Source organism: Phascolarctos cinereus, unplaced genomic scaffold (genome assembly GCF_003287225.1).
Source record: "Phascolarctos cinereus isolate Bilbo 61053 unplaced genomic scaffold, phaCin_HiC Scaffold_4;HRSCAF=312, whole genome shotgun sequence".
NCBI lineage: Eukaryota > Metazoa > Chordata > Mammalia > Diprotodontia > Phascolarctidae > Phascolarctos > Phascolarctos cinereus.
In genome coordinates this window covers 238,229,293-238,254,933 of record NW_027555847.1, presented here as the reverse complement: position 1 = coordinate 238,254,933, position 25,641 = coordinate 238,229,293, and the positions used below count along the sequence as shown (strand labels likewise).

At 37.3% G+C, this 25,641-nt stretch overlaps 1 protein-coding gene and 1 long non-coding RNA gene across 2 annotated transcripts; one reads left to right on the top strand and one right to left on the bottom strand.

Annotated features, from left to right (window-relative positions):
- Positions 1-466: 466 nt before the first annotated feature.
- On the bottom strand, positions 467-24,227 carry PPIC (peptidylprolyl isomerase C). Its single transcript, XM_021009521.2, has 5 exons — positions 24,049-24,227; positions 9,749-9,862; positions 9,058-9,151; positions 1,993-2,177; positions 467-1,118 (listed from the first exon to the last, which is right to left on the bottom strand). The coding sequence occupies exons 1-5, from the start codon at positions 24,163-24,165 to the stop codon at positions 990-992; spliced, it is 639 nt and encodes a 212-aa protein (XP_020865180.1). The 5' UTR covers positions 24,166-24,227; the 3' UTR covers positions 467-989.
- Positions 2,594-9,061, top strand: LOC144456877 (uncharacterized). The gene is made up of 4 exons (XR_013486064.1): positions 2,594-3,093; positions 4,063-4,117; positions 6,483-6,652; positions 8,240-9,061. It is a non-coding gene; the product is annotated as an uncharacterized LOC144456877 (long non-coding RNA).
- Positions 24,228-25,641: the final 1,414 nt, after the last annotated feature.

Genomic DNA, 25,641 nt, shown 5'->3' with positions numbered 1-25,641 from the left:
TCACATCTATCTCATGGTGATAAAATCTGCATTTCTACCATCTATACCATAGCTAGCCAATATGTATTTATCCCAGTTACCATATCCTAAGGACCAGGGTTTCTCAGCTTTTAACTTCCAAGCCCTCATGCAATTTTGGTGCTGGAAAACAAGACACGTCAACCACTTTTTCTCTGAGTGTCTTTTCTCTGTGGAGATACTTTTTTAGTATTTCTCCCACTACTATCTTTGTTCCGCCCTAACAGACTATCCAAATCTGTAATGGGCAGATCAAGGCCAACAGAGACAGTCAGCACGGTTCCCTCAAGTTATTTTGTTGTGCCAGTATTTTTGGCATACAGTATAAGCAAAATGGCTCACTTTTCTAAAAGATAAATTATAATGAGTGTTCTTTGTTTTTAAGGCACTTAAATATTTCTTAATTTAAAAAGCAAAAAAAGAGCTGTTTAATAACACTTTTAATATATAAATTATCAAACTTTTTATTTATATAAAAAAAAATCGCTGTAACATACATTTGATTTTATTTTTCAGCTGAAAAGAACTGGTACTTAAATACAAAACCAACAATGGGGCTTTAAATATCATGTTGAAACCTTTTGCACACAACCCTGCAGGCCAGCATGGTGGTTACTATCTTTTTGGCTTATTTTTACATAGACTTAAAAAGAAACATAACATTATGATAGGCTTTCCTCACACCTTAGTATCATACAAAGTTCTCTGCATCAAAAATTTCTTAGTAAATAGCACTAGCAATAAGCCCACATTTCTATTATTCTTTCTCAGCACTCTCCTAAGTGCCAAGTTGCTGAAATGAACAATTTTTTAGAAGTTTTTTCTGTGTGATCTGTGCTACTGCTTCCTGGTTCTTGAACAAATTTGCTATGCATTTTGTGAAAAAATAAGGAACAAAAAAAAAAGTTATTCTAAATACCCCAAAGTTTCCCCTGGGAGTTAATACCAGTTTTGTTCTCTTCTTCAAGTTGTTACCAGTCATTAACTTCGACCACAAAAGGGTCTTTTACATTTATCTTGCCACTATTTGTAATTACACAGTCTGTAAGTGGACGGTCATGCTCATCTGTCTGTTGGAGTTCTATGGAGTGCACCACAGCCTAGAAAAAAGAGGTAGGGCAGGGAGAGAAGAGATGTTGATTTAGTTTCAAACCAAAGTTTGGGAAAAAATCACCAAAGCATAATCTCAATCCAGAGAGCACAAATGGGAATAGGCAGGTATCTCCCATGTGACAAAAAGTTGGCTTTTGCTTTAAAATTTAAAAACACTTGGTTTTCATAAGAGTGAATTCTACTTGCATGCCATAACACAATGTGAGACTTAACAGGTAGCTTCAACTCATGATGGTGGTTTATGAGGATATTACAAGTTAAGCACAAACATAAAGTAATGGGACACAGAACAAATTTCAAAACAAAATTATCAAAATAATTGTATTTCCTAAGATATACCAATGGGACATCTGAAAGGTAATTTGAAAAAAATTAATCTGCCCACTTAGAACTGGATCTATACACAATAAATAATATCAGCTATAGCTAGTATAAATCTATGCTAAATAAAGAGTTGTAAATAAATAAATGAATATATTATTCATGCTTAATGTGAGCTACTCCTAAGAATCTGAATAGGCTGAACACATTCACATTCACTTTTTAAACATAACTTTTGAAAGCTATACATATGACTCCAAAGCCACTAGCATGACTTTGAGATGAAAATGCAGATTCTTTTGGTACAATGCATCTTCCATTCCTCCATTCATTTCTATATTTCTCATAAAGTGCTCAACTGTCTTTAACTTCAATTACTAGAATTTCTCCTCACTTTCCACAATTAAGGTATTATCTGCAATTTAATCAATTTTTAAAGAAGAGGTCAAACAAGGTTGATAAATTTACTGTTAAACATGTTTAAAATTAAATTATATAACATGACTCATTAAAATAATGCTTAAAAAGCCCTCTAATTACCATTCCATCAATGACTTTCCCAAATACAACATGTTTTCCATCCAACCAGGTAGGTTTGGTCACAGTAATGAAGAACTGAGAACCATTGGTATCTGGCCCAGAATTTGCCATGCTGACCCATCCAATGCCATAATGCTTGAGCTTAAAGTTCTCATCTGGAAAGTTGTCTCCATAGATACTGGTACCTAAAATAGACAAAAGCAAATAAAGGTAAATATCTACACATATGATACAGGGAAGGATTTTTTCTCTGACAGTATATTCGAGGGAAAGTCAAGAACAGTCTATATTGGATATATATATTGGATTCTTTTTTTTTTGTTTTGTTTTAAAACAAATGATCTTTGGTTTTTATTTTATGATCAATAGCCATTCTTTAGACATGAAAATGCATATACAATTCTTTGTGTATAGATCAGTTTTTAACATTAATTAATAAAAAGTAAACACACAACATACAGCCTCCCAAATCAAAAAGCAAACAAAACTGTTTAAAACTTTTAAACCAAATTTTATTATTTTTATTTTTTTATATTTAAAATACTTATATTTTAAAATTTTAAACTAAATTTAAAAAATCTTTGTGTTGGGTGCCATTTTGTACAACAGTTAATTTAAACTTTATGGCCTCAGTTATACTTTTTAAAAAGTAGGAAGAGAAAATGAAGTCATTGAAGAGTTTTTAAGCTGAAGAACTAGGCAGTTTTTTCTAAGCAGAGGAAGCATTAAATATTAGTTATCCAAAAATCCATGTTTAAAAAATTTAGTTCAAGTCACAGAATTTTTCTTAGTGGAGATATGCATAATTAATTGCTTTAAATGATCATGTTGAAAGGAAGAACTTCCTACAGTTTATAACTTTATTGATTTTGGTGGAGAAAAGAACAAGAATACGATTAAGAAAGGGGGAAGAGGAAGAAAAGGAAAAATGCAGGAATGAATCTGGTAGTAACTGCATTTGCTAGAAAAACTATCTCAGTAATAGAATGCTATACTCTTTCTTCAGAAGTTACTAATTCCAGGTTACTGTTATTACAGCATGGAGTCAGAGGATTTGGGTTCAAATTCCATCTCTGCCTTTTGCTACCTGTGTGATCATGGGTAAGTCTCTTAATCTTAATGAACTTTAACTTCTTCATCTGTAAAATGAAAGGTTGAACTAGATAACTTCTAGGTTCCTTTTCTAATCTATGATTCTATAAACCTGTTCGATTTTCTCTGATGTAGTGTCTAGATCCAAATGTTATGTTGTTTATCTGAAAGCACTTAGAAGGTCTTCTACATTATTAGGAAACTGGTTCTTATGGACTCTGATATGCCCTTTGTATATATTTTTAAAGTTTCAGCAAATTCTCCTACTGGATATATCTGGTCATAGAATATGGTGATACTCATTACTTTCAAGCAGAAAGATACTGTCATTTTCTTTGTTAACCTGATTCTGTATTTAAGTGTTTTCAGTGTGGTTCTTAAATAATTTGTTGTATCTTCTGATACATTTTCATCATTTAATCTAATTTTGTTTTGGCATCACTTAAGTTTTCAAAGTTGGGGTTTCCAGGCAAAAAATACACTTTTAATTTGCCAAATAATTACATAATTAATTTTCTCCTTCTGCTGGAATGGTATTAATCCTCATATGACTTGGTCTTCTTCTGAAGTAGCTGAAATCATCCTGTGTGGTATGATTCGTCATCTTGAGTTGACATCAAATCAGAGTATGAATTGAAAACTTTTCACAAACTGTTTAGCAAGAGCCTGCTCTCCCTCTAGGTGATGCACTAGACATGGAATGCTTGTTAAAGCTCATCAAAGACTTCACAATGTTGTCTATAATCTAAGAAAGTTGACAAAATTTCTTTCCTTTGCATACTAGTGAAATAACAGTATCCCATGTCCTCTCTTACAACTTCTCATCTGCTAGATGCTGTATTGTATTGTATTGTATTGTATTGTATTGTATTGTATTGTATTGTATTTCATGGTTAGGCCCTCTGTATGACTCTAAATCCTTCAGGATACCTTCTGCATGTAATACTATATTTAACTGATTATTAATTTTCTTTTTAGATTCTGTAGCCTGGGAACTTTCAAAATCAAGGGAAAAAACTGACCCCTGTTCAAGGTCTGTGCATGTCAAAACTTTAATTAGACTTCCCCATGTTAAACTGTCCTCAGTCTGAGAGACTCTTTGGTTCATAAAATGTCCCTATGGGAGAGATGTAAGGAGAGGTGGAAAGTCAGCAAAAGGAGCCCTTGCACTTGCCACCTGTCCCTGTATGGAGCCAAGCCAGGAGGTAGCAGTAGTAACAACCAGAGAGGGCAGGGGACAATAGACTGTATTGTAAAGTTCATTTTTAAGTCAATTGTTTGGAACTCACCATATTCAAAAGTAAAAAAAATGCTATACAGATATTATACAAAGGAACTTAAGTTCTCAGAGTGGCTAACAGAAACCTATGTTGTACTATTCTGAGAAAGCGTCAAGTGTGGTCCCTGGAATGAACTGTGTCTGCTTTCTAAGAAGTAGGCTCACTATATGCAGATGGGTCCATTACCAGTCAGCTGCCTACCAGAAGATGAATTATTTGGCTATTGTTATGAAGCAAAGAAAGATGAAATATTAACTTTAGGCCTGTGAGGCTTCCTTCTGGTGGCAGGGTAGTGGAAAATTAGAGAGAGGATGCTAAGAAGCACATAATTTTTTTATATAATCTATAAACATTAACTTAACTGTTAGATACTTAGATATAAGATTCCTGTTCAATATTGCTGGAAGAACAGAATCACAGAAATAGGAGTGAAGTGGTATGATGTGGCAGCCAAGAAAGCAAATGACATTTTGGACTGTGTTGAGAGGCCTAAATTCCTAGATCTAAGGAGGGAATGGTTCCTCAGCACTCTGCACCAGTCAACCTGCCTAAAGAACATTTTGTTCACTTGGATGCACCACAGCCTAAGAAAGACTTTCATAAGCTAAAGAGCATTCAGAGGAGGGCCATGAGGATGGTCAGTCAACTACAGGCCTTTATTAAGCACTAGCTATATGCCAGCTTACTGTGCTAAGCGCTGATACAAACAAAAAAGGCAAAAACAGTCCTGCCCTCAGGAGCTTACATTCTAATTGTGGAGACAATACGCAAAAACTACCTGCAAACAAGATATACACAAGGATGAATACTGCTCTCAAAAGGAAGGCACTTGAACTAAGACGGACTGGGAAAGGCATCTTGCAGAGGGTAGGATTTCAGCTGAGACTTGAAGGAATCCAGGAAAGCCAGGAGGCAGAGATGAGGTAGGAGAGCATTGTAGACAGGGAGGGACAGTCAGTGAAAATGCCCAGTCGGGGGCTGGAGTGTCTTATTTGAGGAACATTATTAAGCCAGTATCACTGGATTGTAGAAATCATGGAGGGAACTAAAGTATAAAAAGATTGGAAGGACAGGAGAGGCCCAGATCATGAAGGGTTTCAAAAGCCAAATAGAAGACTTTATTTTTGATCCTGGAGCTGATAGGGAGCTACTGCAATTTATTGAACAGGGGTATGACCTGTAGTTTAGGAAGATCGTTTGACAGTTTGATAGGATATACTAGGGTGGGGAAAATCTTGAGGCAGGGAGACCCACCAGGCCATTGCAATAGTTCAGTTGTGAGGAAACGAGGATCTGCATGATGCAGCATCAGAGGAGGGAAAGGTTGTATGTGTTGCAAAAGAAAAATTAACAGGATTTGACAACAGATTGGATATGTGGGATAAGCAATAGTGAATTGAGAGTGATACTTAGGTTGTGAGCCTAGGTGACTAGGAGGATGGTGATGGGCTTGAGTCCAGATTCTGTGAGGATTAATTGAAGGAACTGAGAATATTTAGACTGGAAAAGAAATCATTCAGTCATGTTTTTACACTGTTGTTGTTATCATATAAACTGGGTCTCCTGATTCTATTCATTTCATTCTTCATCTGTTTATATGATGATCTTTCATGACTCCAAAGGTCTGATGATGAAACATGCTATCCATTACAGAAAGGTAATAGATTTAGATTATAAAATGAGATATGAAGTGTTTGTGTGTGTGTGTATCACATACATACATGTGCACTGAATATATATGTATATAGGTAGGTATATAGCCATTTAGGGAATTTGTTTTGCTTGATTATGCATTTTTCTTTTTTCCAATGGGGTAGCAGGAAGGTAGAAGGGAGAGGAATAGATTTTTTTTAAATAGATCAGTGAGGATGTGAAATGTTACATGCACTTTTGGATATGGTTACTATTATTAGTTTTACTTACCTGTTTTACTTTTTTTTTTTTAACAAGAGATGCCTCAAAAAGTGAAAGTAATCTGTAAAAGTTTGTCATGCAAAAACCAAACACATCAATAAAACTTTTGAAATAAAATACGCAGTAGGGACATGATAGCTGTGCCCATGTATTTGAAGGACTGTCTTGCGAAAGAGGAATCAGATGTGTCCTGTTTCTTCCAAGGATACAGAGCCAGGAACAACGAGCAGCAGTTACAAAGAGGCAGATGTGGCTTGGTGTCAAGGAAAAAACTTCCCAACAGTGAGACCAGTCTAGAAGTTGGATGGGCGGCTACCTCAAGAAGATCCACCTCCTGGACTCCCTCTAAGCAGAGCTGCACAGCTACTTATCAGGTACATTATAGTGGGGACCCCTTCTGTGTATGTACTAGACTGGACAACTTCTGAGGTCCCGTCCAACTCTCAGTCTGAATTTGGACAGTCTCACTATAAAGGGAACCAGGAAATGGGGGAAACTGGAAGTAAAGAGTTATTGGACTTGTTCATCTCATATTGCCATTCTCATGACAAATATAAGTAGAAAGACCTTCATGAAGATAATTTCTGATTGTGAACTAAGACCTGTTGTAGGGGCTTCTTTAAGAACTAAAACTGGTAGTGAGGAATTGCTACCAGCTTTACCTAGGGTCTCCACAGTAGAGAGGTGGGCGAAGCAGGAGGGTGGGGAGCAATCTGGTAGTGGGAAACAGATACTCCATGCCCACCCCCTCACTCTCATGCAGCAGTCTAGAGACACAAAGACATTACAGATAACTAGGCAGGGACAAATAGTAATATGGGAAAAAGGAGGATCTGGGAAGGGGGATAGGAATCACTTTTAGAACAGATAATAGTGGGATTCTGAATACTTTGGAGGAAGAGGAGCTACTTTAGAAGGTTTGAGCTGTGCTGGACTGAGGCGTCTGACCACTAACTCTGTTGTGTCTACCTCCCTCTGAGGTAGGGGAAGAAGATACACCCCAGATATCTGCCCTCTATCCTGATCTCACCCCTCTCCCTTTAAAACAAGCCAACAATAGTGGGGATGAGGAGTGGCCTCTAGCCTGGCCATTCCTCTGAGGGTACCACAAGCCACATGTCCCAATGACTATCCAGTTGCCAGATGAGGGAATTACACATTTTATGAGTCCCACCTTGTGGGGCACTCAAGTAACTGCCACAATTGGGACCATTTCAGCCTATCAAATGGATTGTAGTGGCAACCCCTCCACTGAAGAGTGTCAAACTAGTTGGAATATCAAGTCCAACCCAGGAAGAGGAAGTGGAGGGGAAATAACAGCCCTATAGGCCCCACAGCGGCCAAAATAAAAAACCGACAGTTGCATGTCACTCATGTATCTGTCTACCTAAGGGGACCCTTCCCTGAGAAATCCAATTGGAATAACATGGCTGGTCAAATCTGCACCCAACAAATCCCCTCGATAGCATGATGGATCCATGCTCAAATTGGCCATGGAAATGAATACATTGTTCAGGACCCCCCCACTGGCCTCTACTTCACCCAAGAAGAAGCCAACGAAGTGAGGGCTAGTTGTACTTCCTGCCAACTCCATTGCCACATAGGAAGGGAACCCTTAGGGGAGATCTCCCAGAGGGTAATAGTTACCATTTATCAACAAATAGATTATGTAGGCTCTCTTTCATGACACCAGGGCCTATGGTCACAGATTTTGAGGGGACCCTAGGTGAGGCAGGGAGTGGGAAGCAATCTGTTAGAAATCAGTTGGTGAGAATAAATAGTTCTCAGTTGAAATAGTGGGCCATGGGACTGGGTAGAATATTGTGGATCATGTCCACTAGATACTCCTCCTATATAGACTGGTGGGAAAAGAAGTGACTACACCTAGGAAAGAGGATATGGGCTGTTAGGAAGGAGAACTCTAGAACCTGGCCTGTACTGTTGTTGCTTTATTTCCATAGGTAATACTGGACACTGGATGGGAACCAATGGAAATGGTCTGATTCCCCATTCTCATTGTTCCTGTTGACCTATTTAATTTTCCACTTGGTCTTTGATCTTGACCACCAACTATACCAAGTCTATAACTCAAAAAGATCAAAAGAAAGAAGAAAACCCATACATGCAAAAATATTTATAGCTGCTCTTTTTGTGGTGGCAAAGAAGTGGAAATTGAGGATATGTCCATCACTTGGGGAACAGATGAACAATTCACCGTATATGAATGTGATGAGGAAATTGATAAGATATGAGGAAATAGATGATCTCAGGGAAATTTAGGAAGATGTGTATAAACTGATGCAGAATGAGGTGAACAGAACCCAGGCAAACCATTTATACAATAACAATATTGGAAAGACAAACATTTTAAAAGACTTAGGAACTCTGAGCAGCATAATGACCAACCATGACTGCACAGGACTCCTTATGAAACAGACTTCCCACCTCCAGAGAGGTGGTGAATTCAGAGTTCAGATTAAGGTGTTTTGTTTTTGTTTTTGTTTTTTTGGAGAAGGACAATGCAGGAATTTTTTTTGCTTGACTATGTGTGTTTCTAATAGGGGATCAATTTTTCTTGCTTTTACAATGGTAGGGATAGGGGAGGAGGAAGAGAGAAAAGGTAAATCTTACCGAAAATAAAATAAAATTTAATTTTGAAAAATTAGTTTGAATGTTGGTTTGAATAATAATTGTTATTGGCAATTGCAAGTTTGTGGGTTCAGGCTTAGGCAAAGCTAATTTTTTTATATTATGGTGAATAGGAAAAAGATAAAATTACCTCCAGTGCCATCTCCAGCAGTGAAGTCTCCTCCTTGAATCATGAAATCTTTGATCACACGATGAAATTTGCTTCCTTTGTATCCATATCCTTTCTAAAGAGAAAAACTTCAACTGCATATACAATAGTTTTAAACTACTGAATAGATAAACCCTAGCATTCGGAGTAAGAAAATGGCTCTAGACCTGGAGGAGCTAACTAGATTCTTGTGATGAGGTATCAAGAAAAGAAAGTCGGTAATTGACCTTAGCTAGCTGTGCTGTTTAGTAGTTGTGTGACCTTAGACATATCCCCTCCTCTCTCCAGGTTTCAGTTTCCTCATTTGTTAAGTGAGGGAGTTGAACTAGATAACGCCTAAGGCACTTTCTACGTCTAACTCTACAATCCAGTGAAATGCTAAGCTATTACCAGCAGTAATATAAGTATGACTTAACCTCCAGATTCCTTTCCTTGATTTTCTCTCCCCCTTCCTCCACCCATTCCCCAAAACGTCAACTCCTGGAATCCAAGGTACCAAGAATGCCTGGAAAACACAAAACTTAAAAAGGAGGATCTGCCCAATAAAAGAGTCGCTGTTTCTTTTGCAGCTACAGTTTTAACATCTATTTGCCCAAAGGCATATTTTTACTTTGAATAGTGGAAATAAAATCCTAACTTGTATATAGTTTGAAAGAAAATAAACCAGACATACTTCTCCAGTTGCCAGAGCAATGAAGTTCTCCACAGTCTTGGGTACAACTTTGCCAAACAAGCCAATTACAATTCTGCCTATGTCTTTGTCTCCAATTCTTATGTCAAAGAAGACCTGTACATGTGAAAGGGCAGAGTAAAAGAACATAACACAGAAGAACCATATGAGCAAGATGCATAAAAATTATACCTCAGAATTAAACACACAGACATTTTGCCTAGCAACTATACAAAAAGAGAATGTCCTTTGAGGGTATATAATTTTGATAATCTACAAAATCTGTACAGTTTAAAATCATGGCATTTTTGAGAATATTTCATTTTATGAATTATGTTGAAGATTCATTCAATACTCTGATTCAGCCATACCAGAATCATAATATTCATTCATTCTTTTATTTGCTTATTCATAAATTCACCACTTATTAAGTGCCTACTATGTGCAGAGAACACTGTACATGGTGCCAGGGTACTTGCTAAAAGTGTGTTTTCAGAAATCCAAGAATGAAAGGTAGACCTGGATGTTATTTTCTGTTTTCAAAGGTGATATATCCAAATACTGGCAGGAAAAAAAATGCTGAGGAAGGAAAAAAGAGGCAAAGCACCCACAGCTATCATCCAGACAGACTTCTTTATTTTTTGTAGCTTCTTACAGTGCCAAGAACCCAATGGGCATTCAATAGACATTTTCTGACATTTGGACCACAACAGCCCATTAGAACATACCTTCAGAACTGGATGGCCACTCACTGATATAAACACAGCTGTCACTTATCCTCAATTCTCTGCCCATACCATATGCTATTATACTGTTGAGAGTTTAGATGACATTTCTTTGGAATCATATAAATGTTTACAAAGCCATATACCCATTCAATATGTTGAGACAGAGAATGGGTGGGAGAGGCAAGCTAATAAAAGTGTTTCTTCTACCAAAAATGAAAGAAAGAAGGCAACTGAAACTTTTTTTTTAAATTCACAAAAAAAGAACAGAAGGACAGAAGAAACCATAGACAAGCAGGGCAGCTTTTAAAGGTTCATGTTGAATTTATTATATACTTAAAGGGAAAAGCAGGCTATAAGTAAAAAAGATTTGAAGTTTCATGTATACTTTTCTTCCTGTTCTATTTTGTATATGGAAGTGCAATTTTATTTGGTGCCTCTTAAGTTCAGAATAAAAAAAAAAAACAACCCTGTGCCATTTACCCAAATTACACAATTAATTTGTTCTCAGAGGTTTCAAAGTTATAAAAATGGAATTTAGCCTTACTTTTAAACATTTTTAAAAAAAAACAAACACATTAGTTGGCAAGGTGTTTTATTAGAGATAAGACATTCTTTGGACTTAATAAATTTTTTGGACATTTTAACTGTTGGATCTGAAATGAAACCATACACACTTTCATGTAATCATAGTGTAACCATGATTTAGAAACAGAATGCTTGAAAAGACCAAAGAGCCAAAGGGCATTCTATTAGTGAGTTTAGATTATATGAACCAATTTACTGTGTGAATGTGTTAAAAAAAAAAGACATTCGAAAGATGGCTTTAAAAATATAAGAAGGGTTGTCAAAGAAAAAAGATGTCTTACAGTTTAGAAAAATCACTAAGTAAAGACTGTCAAGCTTTGCTTACAAGACAAGAGCTCCTGCCAATACATCAGTGCGTCTGTCACCGTATGATGTGGTATTTAGTGTTCTATGTGGCATTTTACAATTTTTACATGGCCAAAGCAGCAGGAAAGTTATTATTTATATATAGCTTTATAGAACTCAGAAAAAATGAAGATCCTGCCCTTCAGAGCAGCAATCCAGCTACAATTAAGAAAAAAAAAAGAACCAGGCATATTGTCAGCGTAAGACAATTTTATAAACAGATGCAGTTTCTGAGAAGGGATAGAGTTTTTTAAAAGTACCATGAGGAAACTGAGCAAATTGTAGGATTCTTGGAATAAGCCAGGTAAGTTAACTTAATTCAAAGCAAAAAGAGAGATTATGATGACTCGATTTTTAGAAGCTAAGAGAACCAAAGCTGGGGGACTGGCCTGCTGGTGTAAGAGGTGGGGTCATTGAGTTGATCAATTGCTCCAAACTTCTTAAATAAGCGATAAGGTTGCCCTCTGATACCTTAATTGGGGGAGCACATGTTTCAATTGTTCCAGTTGATTGAGGACACTGGGTCTTACTTTGTGGGCCCTCTATAAAATCGTGAGACAGTTTGGGAACTAGAGATTTGGGCATCAGGAAGCTTTAGATGGAAATCTTCCAGCTAAGCCCCTTAGAAGGAATTGCTTGGAGTAGGGGGTGGGGAGCAGCTCAGTCTCTCCCTTCTGCTTCCACTTTGTCAGGAGGAGGGGAAGGACTTTGTAAATTTCAAAGGACCAAAGAATTTGGACTATTTTACTGGCATCCTAGTAGCACTTCTGGGACAGTAGTGGCTGGCATCAGTATCTGCATGACAGATCAAGAAAAGACAACTCAATGAGGAAAATGCCTGTTCAAAGTTCAGCAAAGTACACAGCATAAAATTTACAACATGCCTAAGGAAAACTTTATGAGTAGCCCATGAAAGGGAGATAGGGACTCCCAGCAGCCAGAAGCTATGAGTTACTACTTTGCTATATGTGTTTAAGTTTGAGTCCACTTTCCCCTGGACTCTACATATATTTGTGGGACAGACTTTGGTGTGTGTCACAGTCTTTTGGAGGAATGTATATACTAATTGTTTTCACTATGTTGTTGTTCAGTTGTTTTCAGTTGTGTCTGATTCTTCATGACTCCGTTGCTATTTCCTTCTTCAGCTCATTTTACAGATGAGGAAACTGAGGCAATTAGGGTTTAAGTGACTTGCCCAGGGTCACACAACTAGTACATGTCTGAGGCTAGATCTGAACTCAGATGAGTCTTCCTGACCCCAGGCCCATCACTCTATGCACTATGCCACCTAGCTACCCATTCTTACTATACCACTTTAGTAAATACTTTTAACTCAAAGCTAATTAAGTTTGGATAACTATGGGAGAGCAAAACCTCTGCTGGGGGGCTTGTGAACTAGATTATCACACTAGGAAAGACACCTCCAATCCCTCAGGGCTATCTCTAGGAAACTGAGGTGACAAGTAACCCCCCAAATTCTGGGGACCTGACCTGCCAGTGTGAGTGGAAGTTTGGGAGAGCAGCACCACAGCATGTGCTATGCTGGTGAGAGGTGCCTCATTGTTTTCTCTGAACTCCCAAGGCACATGCTGTCCTACTATTCTTTCACTGGGTCTTGTAGGTTGTATCTTCTCTCTTGTTATTTAACTCATTCCGATGTTTTGTAAGTTATTCAACAGGACTGGTGGTACCCTGATGCTTTGGCACAGCTTCCTGTGCTGTTTGCCTTCTGGGATGCATAGTGCCTAGAGAAGGGATGGGGTTGGGGTGCAGGGAAGGATGGTTTGAGGCTTGGAAGGTAACAGTGTAGGAGATGTGACTTTATAGAATTCCAGACCATGCCATTGAAGACTTTAAATGTATTACTCTCAGGCTCTACCGTTTAAGTAAAACCTTTGTCAAAGCCCAGCACCGCTTCAGATTCTGCCTGAAGTCCCAAAGCTAGCATCTTCCTGTCCCATTTGCCCAGGCAAATGCAACCAGTGTGTGTAACCTTCAGAAAAGACACTAAATGCCCTGAAATTTCTGCATTTATTAGCATACATCTGGTTATTATCCAGTTTGTGAGTAAAATAAAACCAACAAAACAAAAAACCAACCCTTTACTCAGTTACTGGCTGAGGGCTAAGCAAAGAAAGGAATGCATTTTTTCCTCCATGCTACCTGGGGAGTAGGGCTGAGTAGGAGATTGAGATTTATAAAGGTGTGCATTGGGTGAACTGAAATCAACCTGTTTTGATTTATTATCACCATGTTCATTAAAGCCTTTGTATAGGTATATCTTTTCAAATGCCCTTGTATGAGAAACATATTGAAGAATATAATGAATGAGAGGAGCTAGTGGAATGGGGGCAAAATGAGCCATGAGATATGATTGGATGATTTAGATAAAACCCTACACTAATGTAAGAAAACATCACTACCCATAAAAGGTCAGATCCAAGGGATAACAATCAACTGCTCTAAGAGCCTGGTAAGGCATAGAGAATTGTGAGTTCCCTCTGGTAAGGGGGTATGCACCACAGGCTAAGCATACCTCCTTAGCTATCCATGGGAATATATATACACACACACGTGTATGTGTGTGTGTGTGTGTATGTATATATACATATATATACATATATACACACACATATACGTACATATGTGTGTACATATGTGTGTATATGTACACATATATGTATACACATCTGTGTGTATATATGTTGTGTGTGTGTGTGTGTGTGTGTGTGTGTGTGTGTGTGTGTGTGTGTGAAACACCTGTATGTCAGGAACTCCCTCCTCCAATTAGAGAAGCAATCATCTGTAGTAGATATCTTAGAGTTACTGGGGATTCAGAGAGGTTAAGTGACTTGTCCATGATCATACAGCTAGTAAAAATCATAGGCAGAACTTAAATCCAGATCCTCCTTATTCCAAGTTCAGCAGTCTATCCACAACTCTACCTTTCCCCCTTGGGAATACGAAATTATTAATTGACAATTACTTACCTTTTATCTATTTGGAATTCGGAAATTAATAATGTATCATTTTCCTCATTCAACTCCCATCACAACAGTAGGTCTCAGAAGAAGAGGCCACAATGGGCCATTTCACTAGACTTAGGAAAGCAACTTTCTGTTTTTAATAGGGTTAGGCTTTCATGATTAGAAAACTAGAGTTTAGAAAACTACCATGTGTGAAACAGTGTATGAGATATTGTATAGGATTATACAGACAAATAAGATATTATGTCTGTTGTTGAGGTGTTCCCAACCAAGTAAGAAAGATAAACTGCTAATATTAATAAAAAAAACAATAGGAGGCAATATGTGAAAAGTGCCATATACATGTTATAGACTAAAATAATTTATGAATTATTTGGGATGAGTCATTTCAATATGGTTTCATTTTAGAAAATCATATATTTGTGCTTTTGATACAAGGCTCATTCAGGATGTCTGACCTTGACCACATGGTACCAGATGATCTGGTTTCCCACCTTTAATTAGTTCTCTCATAGTTGAGTGCTAGCTTTCCTTTCATTGTTCTCTTTGGTTGAGTTTTAAATGTGTAATTTTAAAGGATAATACATCAAGGGAATGTACAGAAGGTATAGCTCTTAAAGAGCACACTTCAATGACTATTAAAGATACTTCAATGCCTAATGATGTGGCATTTCAAGGATCATTTAAACGCACAATGACACAGATCAGTTGTCCTGAAGCACAAAGGAAAGTGAGGTAGAAAAACCAAAACACCAAGAACTGACAAATTATAGTGACAAAACTGTCTCATTAATTCACAGTAAACACACAAAGACCTTCAGAGGGATACAGCAGCTGGAAGACTGTTTTTATTTCTCTATAACATGGCATCAGGTTCTTGAATTTGAAAGAACATGGAGAAGACCAGTTTTTAAAAAAACCTAGGTTTTAACGATTTTTATGAAGAAAACACTTGCTATGGTTAAGACAACACAAAGCCTAGAGTACCTTTGGGGAAAAATAATTTTTACAGAAGAAAATAAATTTTTAACTCAGGTCTATATCAAATTACATTGTTAAAAGTACAGGTGAGCCTGCCAGATCTGAGCATCTTAATTTGACTGTAAATCATTTATTTTAAAAATGTTGGAATTTTTTCTTTCCAATGGGCCTGCAAATTTTCTCCCCATTGAGGGAATGATGAACTCTGATAAATATATAGATATAATGAAAAGCAGAATTGTTCTAAAATTACAGAAATTCCCCAGGGGAGCTAGAAAATGGCACTGCAACCTTGCACCATCTCATATGTCACAAAAAGTTAAGGAATTTATCTAAGAGATGCAGATAACATGCTTCGATGGCTTGGAACTCATCTGATTTAAACTCTACTGAAAATCTATAGGCTAGAATCAAGGATAGGCTTAGAAAAAAAGACTGTTTGTTAAAGGTATATTTAATACCCTAAAAGTGGGGTTTTAGGTTTACATGGAAGAATTAAAGGATATTGTAAAACTCTTGGAAATTCAATACCAAATCATGTAAAACAAGTGATTGCAGCAAAAAAAGTGTTGCATATCAAAAGTTTTTCAAAGATATAAAAAGTATAAGATTTATAGCTTAGATGTTAAAAAAAAACAATAACAGGTGATAACAAACAGCAAATACTCCTGAAAAGTGCCCCAAACCCACAAAAATATAATTAGGAAATGTTTAACAAAATAAATTAAAATTCAATACAACTTAGATATTAACACAGACAATATTAATTTTATATTAGCATAGATAATGTTAATTTGTGGTTTTCTAATTCAATATGGAGCCTGATCAGTTTCTCTTTTAATCTGATACCACTGGTTTAAAGTACAGTATATCAATAATTTTAATTATTTTACTTTGTCCTAACTAATTTGCATGCCACTGTAAGTGATATAAAAATGCAGAGGAAGAAGGGACCCTTTACAGTCTAGATAGTTAAGTAAAGTATCACTGAGGATGTAACAGTTGGATTACACCTTTCACTTTTGTTTTTGGGGTTAGGCAACGGGGTTAAATGACTTGCCCAGGGTCACACAGCTAGTAAGTGTTATGTGTCTGAGGTCAGATTTGAACTCAGGTCCTCCTAAATGCAGGGCCAGTGCTCTATCCATTACACCATACACCATCTAGCTGCCCTGGGTTAGACCTTTTGAAAAAGGATAAGATCAGCAACAATGAAGATGTATAGGCAGTAGGAACAAAAACACAAAGCAGAGAAACCAGCATCAGTTTGGAGCTCAATGACTGCAGCATAATGCATATGTAAAAGAGTAGTTGCTGATAAGACTAGAAAGATAGACTGAAGCCAGATAACTGAAGGCCTGGAAGGCTAGACAAGGAATCTGCGTATTTGTGGTAGACAATGAGTAATCACTTTTTTGGAAAGATTCACCTGTTTTGCAGGACAGATTAGAAAATGACTGAGACCCGGGGCAGTAAGACCAATGTTGGTCTTTGGTCTACAGCTGAGGTAAGAAGTATTATGGGCCTGAACTGATGTGGTAACAATAAGACTAGAAAGGAAGGAAAGATGGATACATTATGTTGGACAAATCACACATCATTGTACTTTATTTCCTAATCTATAATGAGAGAAATAATAACCAATTAATATGGGGGATCCAGGGTTTTTTCCCTTCCTATTTCCTCATTCTCTACTAAGTCAAATTAGCCTCTGTAGAACAGGGCTGAGGATGACATTGGATTGACTTTCTCCTCAATCTAGTTGAGACCCCACCCAACTGGGGAAGCTTAGTTCTGATTGAAAAGTAAAAACAATCTAATCTAGGTAAATTCCAGCCCACTGTATTCTATTCAGGCAAGCTAGAGTGGAGGTAGATCCTTTGTTTAGATAGCCCAAGGCTGCGGGTGGTCTGGATAAAGAGGAGTAAGAGTGATATAATCAAAGTCATATCCCTGAGCCCTTCATTAGAATAAATCCACCTTTCATTATAATGTTCACTTTCTCATTAATTGTTAACTAATCAGAGTTGATTTCTGCCTGTCAGAAACATCCACTCCTCTAAGGGTATGTAAGTGTCAAGAGTCCTCCATGAGGGGTCTTTTGGTTTATGAGAGAAAGCCAAATGACCATCCTTTTATCAATTTTTCATTAGCCATAATTAATAAAATGATCAATTACCCAGAAATTATGACTCCCAGACTTTTCATACATCACTCTAAAATGAAAGAGTTGGATTAGATTACCTCTAAATTCCCTTCCAGCACTAGGTTATGATACTGAATTGTAGTCCTATATAATCAATCAGAAATTCCTACCTGGATCTCAGCATTCTAAATTCAACAAGTCCAAAAAAGAAAATTATCTCACCCCACTCCCCTCCAAAGTTCCTCATTTCAATTGAGGAACTTCTCACCATTCTTTTTTTTGGCTAGGCAATGGGGTTAAGTGACTTGCCCAGGATCACACAGCTAGTAAGCGTTATATGTCTAAGGCGGCATTTGAACGCAGATCCTCCTGAATCCAGGGCTGCTGCTCTATCCACTGAGCCACCTAGCTGCCCCTCTTCTCACCATTCTTAATTAATCAATAAACATTTATTAAGTGCCTACTATGTTCGAGGTAATCAGGTTTTTTTTTTTGAATCATCCTTGAATGTCCCTAATCTTCCATATCCAATTAGTTGCCATTCTTGCTGATCATGTCAACCCCCCCACTCAATAAATTCTAGTGGCCCCTTATTGCTGCTAGGATCAAATACAAAATGTTTGGTTTGGCATTCAAAGCCCTTCATAATGTAGCCCCCTCCTACCTTTCCATTTTTCCTACACCTTACTTCCTGACACATACTCTTTGATCTAGTGACACTGTATCTCTTGACTCAACATTTTCTTTGGTTGTCCTCCACCTCTGGAATGCTCTCCCTCTTCAATTCAGCCTATTGACTTCTCTGGCTTCCTTTAAGTTTCAGCTAAAATACCATCTTCTACAGGAAGCTATTCCTAAACCCCCTTAATTCTAACATCTTCCCTCTTTATTTATTTCCTATTTGTCCTGTATATAACTTACTTGGTTTGCATGTTGTCTCCCCATTAGACTAATTTTGAGGGCCTTGATGGAAATAATGGATGATATCACTACTTTTAAAAAGGTCACCAGGAAAACAGTTTGGCAGAAACTAGGTATAGACCAACATTTTATACCATATACCAAGATAAAGTCAAAATGGGTACATGATTTAGACATAAAGGGTGATACCATAACCAAATTAGGAGAGCAAGGAATAGTTTACCTGTTAGATATATGGAGAAGGAAAGAATTTATGACCAAATAAGAGATAGAGAGCATTAAGAGGTAAAATGGATAATTTTGTTCATATTAAATTTAAAAGATTTTGCACAAACAAAACCAATTCAACCAAGATTAGAAAGAAAGCAGAAAGCTGGGAAACAATCTTTATAGTAAGTGTCTCTGATAAAGGCCTCATTTCTTAAATATATAAAGAACTGGGTCAAATTTGTAAGGATACAAGTCATTCCTTAGTTGACAAATAGTCAAAGGATATGAATAGGCAATTTTCAGATGAAGAAATCAAAGCTATCTATAATTATATGAAAAAACACTCTATATCACTATTGATCAGAAAAATGAAAATTAAAATAATTCTGAGGTACTACCTCATACCTACCAGACTGACTATGAGAGAAAAGAAAAATAATATTTGTTGGAAAGGGATATGAGGAAATTGGGACACTAATGTTCGTGGAGTTGTGAACTGATTCAATCATTCTGGAGGACAATTTGGAACTATGTCCAAGGAGCTATAAAACTCTGCAAAACCCTTTGATCCAGCAATACCACTATTAGATCTGTATCCCAAAAAGATAAAAAAAAAGAGGAAAGTGGACTTATTTGTACAAAAATATTTACAGCAGTTCTTTTTCTGGTAGCTAAGAACTGGAAATTGAAGGGATGCCCATCAGTTGGGGAATGGCTGACAAGTTGTGATATATGACTGTGCTATAAGAAATGTTGAGCAGGATGATCTTAGAAAAACCTGGAAAGATTTACACAAACTAATGCAAAGTGAAGTGAGCAAAACCAGGAGAACACTGCACACAGTAATAGCAATACTGTATGATGATCAACTGTTAATGACTTAGCTATTCTTAGCAATACAATGATCCAAAACAATTCCAAAGGACTCATGAATGCTATCCACCTCCAGAGAAAGAACTGGTGGAATCTGAATGCAGATAGAAACATCTATTTTTTTGCTTCCTTTGTTTTTCATGGGTTTGGTTTTTTTGGAGTCTGTGCTTTTTCTCACAACATGACTAATATAGAAATATGTTTTGCATGACTGCACATGTATAACCTATTTCAAATTGCTTGCCCTCTCAATGAGGGGGGAATAGGAGGGAAGGAAAGAATTTGGAACTTAAAATTTTTTAAAAAATGAATGTTAAAATTGTTTGTACATTTAATTGGGGAAAAATGAAATAGTACTAAAAATAAAAAAGGTTACAAAGAGGATTTACATACCTACTTCCAAGTCTACAAAATATTTATCAGAATTTTTCTAGAAATACATTAAGGGCATTTTTGATGACTATATAAGAAGAGAACAGGCAGACTTTTCACAAATAATATTTTACAGAAGACTCCATCTTTACAGAGACACAACTGACTGAAAAGTACAAAGAATATAAATGTGCTTCTTATTTGTTGATTAAGTATTTGAGTTGGCAAAGCAAAAGCAGCCTTAAGGCTCTCCTTCAACAAGGTGTCTCCTAGTCATATTTTAATAGCATACTAGGTTCCTTGATAGATGCAACAACAGAGAAAACTCTGTCTTATGACCCTCTGATTATTAACACTAAAAGAGGTAGAAAATAAAAAGACATTATCACCAAAGATGATTTTCATTATTATGATAGATATCTAGTACAGAGTCCAAATAGAAGAATTCCATAGAGATAGAGGGTGCTATTTATAGATAATGTATTGATTTCATCAAGCCTAGGAACTTCCTAAGTGAGATTCACAGTGGCTCAAGAGAATTAATGTTAACAATCCAAACAGGAAAAACAAAGTGGATAAAGAAGGCCTATTGTTCAGATTATGATTGGCAGCTGAATAAACAATTAATAGAAATTGAACCACCAAAGAATTGAACAGGAAGAAGATAATGGATTGCATTGCCTTTGGGAAACTACAGTGCTAAAAACATCATGTATCTCATTGAAGCAAAATTTATATCTAGTGAAAATGTGTGTGACAAATTAATATTTTCAAAGTTACTAAACTGTTCATATTTTTGACCCAGAGATTCCAACATAAAGATTATACTCCAGGGAGGTTATTAATACAAAGAAAAGATTCATATGTTCAAAAATATTTATAGCAGCATTATTTGTGATAATAAAAATCTAGAAACAAAATATATGCCCTGAGTATGGGGAATGACCAAACAAACCATAGTAAAGCAATACAATGGGATATTATTGTGTTGTAAGGCTTGGACAACACAAATAATTCAGAGAAACTTGGGAAGACTTGTATGAAGTGGTACAGGGTAAGGAAAACAGCCAAAACATTATAGCCAATGATAACAACAATGTAAATAAAGTCAATACTGGCCCATTCAAAGCACATCTATAGAACTGTTTTCCATTCTGGGCACCACATTTTCGTAAAGACAATAAATAGCAGTGCAACTACAGAAGAAGAAACAGGATGCTAAAGGGATAGGAATTCCTGCCATTTGAGGCCTGGGGAAGAGAAGGCTTAGAGGTGTATGATAACTGTCTTCAAGTGTCTAAAAGATTGTCCTGTGTAAGCCTTTTTCTTTTTGGCCTCAGAGGGCAGAATTATGAGCAACTGGTGGAAGATGTAGAGAATTAGGGTCGGTATTTCTGTTAAAGGCACCACTATCCACCTACTCACCCAGGTTTTTAGAGTCATCTTGTACTCTTCAATCTTCTCAAACCCTCTCCTCTCAGCTCTTATTTCCCCCCCCCCCTTTTCTAGCTGTTATTAAGTCTTGCTGTTTTTACATCCACATTATCTTTGGGATACACTTCCATCTCTCCACTCACATGACTAATACCTTAATTCAGGACCTTATTACCTCTGACATGGATTACTACAACAGCTTAACTCTCATTTTACATAGCAGGACTATTTCTAATCTCTTCCCTCTCCCCTCCACAGCCATAAAGATGCCAAAATAATATTCCTAATGTACAGATATACCACCCCCATATGAGTCCCTGGATCAATCTACAGTATCTCCTTATTTCTAGGATAAAACATAAATGCCTCAGTTTGGCATTTAAAATCCTTCAGTCTTCTTCCAACTTACCTTTCAAAATTTATTTCACATTGTTCCAGCCCACATGACCTATTTGCTGTTTCCTGAACTCATTTCATCCTCTTGTCTATCTTTGCAAAGCTATCCTCCAAGTCTGCAATGTATGAGAAATGACTGAACAAATGTGTTACCTCTTCACAGACACCTGAGAATCTTTAACTTCCTTGGAGGATTAACTTGAGACTTTCTGGATTCCATTGGTACTGAATTAGGGTATCTTTGTGTCCTCATTTAAATTTGCTTAGTTTTTATGTATGCTGCATCTCCCATTAAGAGTAGATGATGGGGGCAGCTAGGTGGCAAAGTGGACAGAGCATGGACTCTGGAGTCAGGAGGACCTGAGTTCAAATATTAGCTGTGTGACCCTGGGCAAATCAGTTACTCCCACTAGCCTCCAAAAAGAAAAAAGATCATTGAGAAAACTATTTTTTGTATGCTCACCACTTACTACAGTGCCTTACAAGGTGCTTACGTTATTAAGTAATTAATTATTGTTAATATTAATTATCAATCAATCAATTATTGAATATTCATTTATATCTATTGATATTACATTAATATACATAATTTAGTTAAATAATTTAATAATTTATTAAATATATGTTATTTATTACATATACATGTAGGTGATTAGTTAGTAGGGATTTAATGACTGTTGAATTGATATAAGGGAAAACTTCAGAATAATTACAACTGTCAGAAAGTGGAATGGGCTCTGTCTTCTACTCCCTATAAATCTACCCACAGAGGCTGAATAAGCATGTCAGTGATATTGTAAAAGGAATTGTCCTTAAGGCTTAGGTTGCACTAGAATACCCACTTGAGGTCCTTTCTGATTCTTTGCAAAAAGCACTAGGTAGAGACAAAAAGACTTATTTTCTAGTTGTGACCATGGACACAACCTCTCAGCTTCAACTTTCTTAAGTGTAAAACAAAGGGGTTGAACTAGATCACTTAAGTTTCCTTCAAGCTCCAAAATTTTGTGATTGCATGACACTATTGGTTCTATTGAGACTTCTAGTAGTGATCATGGGTTGTTCCAAATGCTGTCCATATTATTCCTACTGTCACCATTACCAGTTTCCCACATACCTTATGCTTGTAAGGAGGCAAGTTTTTGCAAGAAAATTTCAGACCAAAAAGATTGTTTCATTCTTTTTACTTGTATCTCCAGAATCTAGCACAGTAGCTAGCACACAGTAAGAGATTAAGATTGACTACAGTGTAAGACTGAAACATATTTTAGTCCTTTGTGCAAAACTGGCCTGAAAAATCAAACCATAACCTCAAGCCATAAAGAGCTACATTGTAGCCAAATGTATATTAACCACATGGAAGACAACAGTTACTAAGCATAAGTATGCTTGCGGATGTAGGTTTTTGATAGCTGCCTTAACGTAACATAAGTGATCTTTGACGTGTTGATGCCTGGAAACAAATATTTTGCTGTAATATGTGCCCTCCAAGTCAAGTGAGGTTAGTTTTAGCCTTCATTCTTATTTTTCCTTTCTTGTTCCTGAGTCCCAGAAGAGCTGTAGGAAGTACTAGCAATGAGTTCTTCCTGTGGAAAACCCTGAACTGACTTGGAATACACTTCCCATAAAAAGTCATGGGGCGGGGGAGTAGGAGGAGTATACTGGTGTCAACGTATGCATTGTAGCTTCAGTGAATAATATAGGTTTTTCTTTAACAGAATGGAGGCCAATAAACTAAATACAAATTATATGCGTATGTATCAATGTATGTATGTATGTGTATGCTTGTGTGCACACACATATTTTTTCCTCCCAAAGCCCACATACTCTAAAACCCTTCCTTTAACCTTTTAGCTTTGCCCGTTCCACTTTCCAGAACTCCAATCCTCACCCATGGTCATCTCTAAGGGACCTCGCCTGAAAGCTGCGGGGTGCTGCAGCTCCTGACCTCCTCGCGTAGGTGTACCAACACCAGCCGCGGGACCTACGCTCACGCAACTGCGCTCACCCCGCTGGCCCCGACTAAGCGGAGGAGGGCAGGGCCCGGCCTGTTGCAGCAGGCAGCGCCTCTTGCTCGGGACAGGGCAGCCCCGTGATATTCCCCTTCTGCACTGGGCTGCAAAGAGGAGAGAAGAGACACACAGCTCCTTTGCCCAAGGAGAAAAAGGGTCAGGTCGGGGGTTTCCAGGTCGAGCAGCTGTACTGCGGTACAGTTTCGGGGAAAAGGGATCAGGGGTTCGGAGTCAAGTGGAGAAGGGGGGAGGAGGGGGGCAAGCACTTTCTCTCAACTACGGGCGCGGGGATCTGCAGCTCTTACTGCTCAGTCACCTTGGCGGTCACGGACGGTCCTCTTTTCCTGACGCCCCCAGTCCTTGAAGAATGCACGAGGGCGCAGAGCCCCAGACCCAGGGCGAGGAGCAACAGCAGTGTGCCAGCAGAGCGCATTTTGCTAGAGGGAGTTGAGAGCAGCAGCAAGTAACAAATGGAGCTTGGCCCAATAGGAATTTGCGCCTGCGCATTAGGCAAGCCCCCCCTCTGAGCTGGCAGTACCCAAACTGCGGGGCTGGGGTTGGGTTGGGGAGGGGGAGGAAGGCAAAGTCAGATCCTATTTTCAAGTTCTGTCCGGGGTTGGAAGGATGACCTTTAACTCGAGGAAGGATTGCTCACTTTTCCAGCGGTTGTGCTTTGAAGTCCTGGTTGGCAAAGTGGTCACATCCCTTTGTTGCTGAGATAATACTCTGCGAAAGTATTTATTTAGAGCCGACTGGATATAGAGCCCTGTACCAGGCCAGAATACAAACAAACAAATAAATAAATAATAATGGAGGCAGCTCGTTCGGAGTTTGCTGTCTACAGGAGGAGACGGTACAAGCACACACACGTTACCAGATTCTATTATACACAATTATGTACAATTAGTAAAACTGAGAATTTAAAGGAAATGATGACTACTTACTAAAAATTAAAATGAACAAAACAAGGAAGGAGACCCAAAACTAGTCAATTCCAGAAAGTGGAATTGGACATACCTTACATTAATAAACAAAACAAAACAAACAAACAAAAAAGTTGCTCCAAAAGGATTTTGAAGTGTATTCTACCAAACATTTAAGGGCAATTAATACCTGTGCTACTTAAATTATTTTCAGTAATTGAGAAACAAAGCACTTTACCAAACTCCTTTAACGATACAAATATGATTTTAATATGTAAACTAGAAGGGATACAGCCAAGAAAGAGAACAGTAGACCAATACCGACAGTGAACATTGATGCAAAAAAATTTAAAAACTAAAAATAGGTCCCAAAATTATTCACTATGACCAAATTGAATTATATCATAGATGCAAAATGGATCAGTATTAAGAAAACAATGAGTAAAACTCATCATATTAAGAATACAATAAAAATCACGATATTAGCAGATGCAGAAAAAACCACAGGACCCCCCCATACAATAAAATCATATATCTAAAACCAAAAACTAGCCTTATTTTAAATGGAGAAGTATGGAAAGTATCTATCACTTCTCCGTTTAAAAATAACAAATACAAAAACAGTTTGCTCTTGTTCTCCTTCCCCACCTTCCAAAATGCTGTTAAGAAACCATAGTATTTAAGGACTTCTTGTTGTTTGACATTTAATTTCTAATCATGTAATGTTAGGATTTACCATCACAGAGGACAGGTCCATTAGAAATTGTATGTGGTGGTGCCACTATCTGCTTTAAACCATTTTAAACATGAGCAAAAATATAAACAAGTTTTACTTTCCTAATGGGGTATCAATTAGGGTATCTGAACTAATATGAAATATTACTTTGTAGTATCACAAACTTTGTAAATAAATACCTATTTTTTTAATGGAAAATTTTATAGAAGAGGCTATTTCTGTACATGCAACTAACCCCATGTTTTCTGAA

Coding starts and splice junctions, on each gene's coding strand:
- PPIC (XM_021009521.2), bottom strand. CDS start 24,165: ATGCGCTCTGCTGGCACACTGCTGTTGCTCCTCGCCCTGGGTCTGGGG. Junction 9,863..24,048: donor GACCGTCCGTGACCGCCAAG/GTGACTGAGCAG, acceptor TCACATGTACAG/GTCTTCTTTGACATAAGAAT. Junction 2,178..9,057: donor TGCTGGAGATGGCACTGGAG/GTAATTTTATCT, acceptor TGTCTATTTTAG/GTACCAGTATCTATGGAGAC.